The sequence below is a fragment of the Limulus polyphemus genome, unplaced genomic scaffold (assembly GCF_000517525.1).
Source record: "Limulus polyphemus unplaced genomic scaffold, Limulus_polyphemus-2.1.2 Scaffold60, whole genome shotgun sequence".
In the NCBI taxonomy this organism is placed as follows: Eukaryota; Metazoa; Arthropoda; class Merostomata; order Xiphosura; family Limulidae; genus Limulus; species Limulus polyphemus.
In genome coordinates this window covers 1,270,396-1,275,100 of record NW_013665670.1, presented here as the reverse complement: position 1 = coordinate 1,275,100, position 4,705 = coordinate 1,270,396, and the positions used below count along the sequence as shown (strand labels likewise).

Genomic DNA, 4,705 nt, shown 5'->3' with positions numbered 1-4,705 from the left:
GAAGACAGCTAGTCATCACCACCCACCGCCAACTCTTGGGCTACTCTTTTACCAACGAGTAGTCTGATTAATCGTAATATTATAACGCCCCCACGACTGAAAGGGCGAGCATGTTTGTTGTGACGGGGATTCGAATCCGCGACCCGCAAATTGCGAGTCGAGCTTCGTAACCACCTGGCCATGCCGGGCCCATACAAGTTTGTAAGTTGTATACACTTATATACGTATATACGTAACATAATTGTCGCTTGTTTGTTTTTTGTGAAAATTATTCGGTTTCGTTTTCGATTATTTTAAAATGCAATGCTACATAATAGGTCATCTGCGCTCTGTTCATTATGGAAGATCGAACCCCGGATTTTAATGATTTACGTTCATACATTTACGCACATGACACAAATAATTTTCCTTTACTCTTCATATCAGCGTAAAAAATATTACCTCGCAATTTACTCAACAAACATTATCCGGTCTTTTCCTTCAGCAATGATTATAAAATTAACTCTTTAAATATTTTTATATTTTTAAGTCGTGTTTTGTCTAACTTTTAAATGACTCAATAACTGTTTAAAAATATCATTTTGTCGTTAATTTATCATTAGTATTTCTCAAGTTATCCAGGACCTAGGTTATTAATCTGCACATGAATCAGGGATTGTCTTTCTTATAACAAAGAACGAGATGGGTATATGAAATGTAGTATTATGTAAGAAAACAGAAAAAAATATATATATTTTACCCAAGGCAAAACGCTTTGCAAAAAAAATGTTTCTTACCCCTAGGGTTGCAGCACTTCAACCAGAGGATCATCTCATGTTTCATCGGCGGTGAACACTGAAGATCAGCTTCACGCCGTTAGTTCAAAGGTCACGTCGGGTTCATCTTCAACAGTGTTACGAAGGACAGTTTGTCAGAAGGAAGATGCGTTACTGTCTAGAAGAGCAACAACAAAAGTTTAAAGCTACAACTTTTCATTATTTGGATGACTTTCTCAATTCATCTTTCCAGGCCTGATTTTGTTTTATCAGCTGTAACCAAGAGAGACATCTTGAATAAATTACTTAGTTGTATCGCTTTTTCACTTCCACATTATATATTACGATCTGGTGAGAGCTTTAAAACTGAATATTGTGTTTGTCATTTTCAGAGTTTCGGATGCTACATTTTGGTATCTTTGAAACAGGTTATGTGTCTATACACAGTCTAGAATCTACCTACTATCTTGGTGTCGCTTTTATATCAGTACTAAGACTGCTGTGTATCTCCCATACATTGAATTTTCTTATATAATGCACGAGCTTATATAACACATTAAGTGTCTCCAATATTGCAAGATAACCGTGTGGTGAAAAGTAAGTTTTTATCAAACGAACAACTCAAAATCTCTAATTGGTCTTGTTTTACTCTCGATTGACAATAAAATGTTATTTATATCAACACTCAAAATGTTACTATATGTTATTTGGAAGGTATCTTGATTCATTAAAGGCTTTTTGAGATTGGGCATAGACCACCTTTGGTAGTTTTATTATCAAAATAATGTTTAAGACGATCTTGTTTATGTAATTTGATAATCGGAAGCATTTATTAGTTGTGATATTGTCTAGATAGTGCAGTTTTATGAAACGCATGACAACTTTTTATACATGATTTCAATTTGTATTTATAATATCAGATCATTTGATTTACAGATTTTTGAAATAATCAAAACGAGGAAAAAACGCGGTTTAATATCTTAAAATGTTGATTTAGAAGTACATAGAAAGATTTTATGATTTTTCAATGTCTGCAACATTGAAGTTTAAACATTTTGAGCAGGTCATAAAGTGTATATTTTTGATATATGGCAGAAGAATCTAAAAAAAAATGTCATTTCTATGATACTTTTAATACAATATAGGAATATTATTTTGAAGCAATCCCCCCACGATTAAATATAATAACAAATGGTTGTGCCTCAGCTTAACTACACCAGCCTAACCAGATGTCATTTAATAGTCATATACTATCGTCAATAAAAACATCAGATAAGGCCCTCTGAACTTTCAGAATAAGTATTTTTTTTCAGAATAACGAAAGATACGTAACTTTACAGTCATTTTCCTAGTTAGCTAAATTATAAGAACAAAATAATATAAAGTTTGTTTGAAGTTAAACACAAAGCTACACAATGAGCTATCTGTGCTCTGCCCACCACGGGTATCGAAACCCTGTTTCTAAAGGTGTAAGTCCTTAGGACATATCGCTGTGTTACGTGGGGGGGGGGGGCAAAATAATATAAGACTCAAAAATCTGAAAAAAAATTGTATCACTGAATCCACTTAAATTTTCAAAATATTAAATCAGATTCAGTTTATTTCTTTATTATTTATTCTATGTTTCTTAAACTGGAGAAAGCTTAGCTCATTCATAAGCTTTGTCCTGCATTGTTCTAAAGTACTGGCTTCATAAAACATTCCACACATAAATACTTCATCATCTTTATAAATGCATAAGAACTATATCTCAATCATTACTCTGCATTTACTTCCCTTTTTTGCATCCGTTATATGTATTCTATCTACGTTTAGACCGTGTTTCTTTTTTTACCTGAAAAGAAAAAATTCTTATGAATCCGTCAAAATCTCTTCACTTGGTTTAATATTTATATCTGTCATATTCAGGCTATAATGTATTTTTACTTAACTTCACCTTTGCGATTATATTTCAATAACATTCATTTATTCTTCGTTGGATTATCTAAAAAAGTTACTCATGAAGTCTTCAGTGTTTATCTCGGTTTTAGTGTGAACAACATTCAGATCGAGATCAATCTTTTGAACCAGAGTAAATCTTTATAGGCCCCCCCAGTGCCACAGCGGTATGTCTGCGGACTTTCAACGATAGAATTCGGGTTTCGATACCCGTGGTGGGTAGAGCACAGATAGCCCATTGTGTATCTTTGTGCTTAATTACAAACAAACAAATATTTATAGCGTCTACTAATATCTTTGTAGAGTTATATTCATGTAAACTTTATCTTAAACCAAAATAGAATTACTATTATATCAGCTTTAATGCTCCTCTTTACCGAAGAAGAAATATCTTCTGATTTTCTTTACTTCAAATTACATGTCTTATTTTTTGCTTTCGCTTTAAAGTCCTTATTTGCATTTCTTAAAGAAAACTTTAGTGGTAATTGTTTTCTTATTTCTTTGGTTTAAAAAAGTTACTTAAAAAACAATATTTTTTATAATAAATCCTGTATTACAATTAAAATTATAACAATCGAAATATATGTATGTTCCCTCCAATATTTATCAGTCGCTAAAACTAAGCTTCGCACTATGAGCACACCATTCTTTAAACAGTTTTTCGTCTTTATGGGAACGGTATTTTAACACAAGAAAACGTCATTGGGATAAAGCTGATATTTTTTCTTTGTTTGTTTGAATAGCGACAATCTTATATTGCTACGTTACGACGAAATAGCCTAGACAGGTAAAAGTGTAGGAAATTTCTGCTCATATTCGTAATGTTGCTGCGTAGAATCGTGTAATAAGCCATGAAAAGCGGATCTCGCAATAAGCAAAGTTTCTAGAAAGCATCCAATGAGCGAAAATAAAAACTATGGATCGTTATGTGTAGCAACAGAGCTTAAAATTGCAAGAAATGATTCCTTGGAATCGTAAAAGTACCGGAGTGATCATGTAGCAGAAACAATGGCATGTTTCGGTCTGTTTTAACTGAGTGTTATTACTATATTTATTCCAGGACTTTTTCCGATAATAGGAAGGGACTTTAAATTTCTATAAAACAAATGTTCGAGTACTGGAGTTATTTCACTTCTTCAGAAAAGAAGTAATAACTATACAGCTGTATTTATCTCAATAAGTAAGCTTAATTTTTAAAATCTTGCAGTACACAGATCTCTTTAGACGACTTGAATTAATATCACAAACAAAACTCATATTGGTTGTCAGTTTTATCCATATATACTTGTTGTTTTGCTTTTCCTCATCAGAGTAAGACAAGTCCAATTTTATTTTTATTACTAGCTGGAGTAACTGTCTCCTGGTCGGAAGTTATGTAAAGTCAAGATTAATGAAAGCTTAGCTGAAGATATGTAAAAGTTGCTTCCTTTATATGTAATTGTAAAAACACAAAATGGTCCATAAAAACTGCAAAACACAAAATGTGAAACCGCAACTTTGCATGTATCTTAGCATGGACACAACAAACATGCATGGTAAATTTGGTGAAGATCCATCAACGGGGGGCGAAATGGTGGTCAAAAACATAAAAACCGGAAGCGCAAAACTGAAAAGTTGTATGTATCCCCGCATGGACCTAATGAACCTCCATACCAATTTTGGTGAAGATCCATTCCCACCTTACGAAGTAGTTACATGTACATACAACAGACAGTACTATTATATTTACATATACATGTTAAACCTATTAGTAGAAATATTAAAATAAATCCAAACTGTTCTTCCCTTGTACATTGGAGCGTTTTTTTTCTTGTTAATTACTAGCCTAAGATGAACCCCTTGTTAAGAAACGATTCTTTCATTTATCAGTCCTTCAAAATAATTACAGAGTATGCTCTTCCCCGGCAGTATGAACTTTGGTTATTTTGTTTTTATAGTTCTTCTTCAGATGAATTGTAGATAGACACATGTGTGTATTTTCTTATAGCAAAGCCACATCGGTCTATCTGCTG

The 4,705-nt window shown here is 32.9% G+C and overlaps 1 protein-coding gene across 3 annotated transcripts in view; it reads left to right on the top strand.

The window, feature by feature from the left end:
* The window catches only part of LOC106464492 (synaptogenesis protein syg-2-like), a 61,912-nt gene extending 60,430 nt beyond the window's left edge, over nt 1-1,482 (top strand). For 2 of the 3 annotated variants that reach the window (XM_022392690.1, XM_022392678.1), the window contains one exon: nt 783-1,482. In XM_022392690.1, coding sequence (XP_022248398.1) covers nt 783-959 — 177 coding nt within the window. In that variant the 3' untranslated portion in view covers nt 960-1,482. The remainder of the gene's footprint in view (nt 1-782) is intronic. The other variant, XM_022392686.1, reaches the window with a different exon arrangement.
* The last annotated feature ends 3,223 nt before the right edge of the window (nt 1,483-4,705 follow it).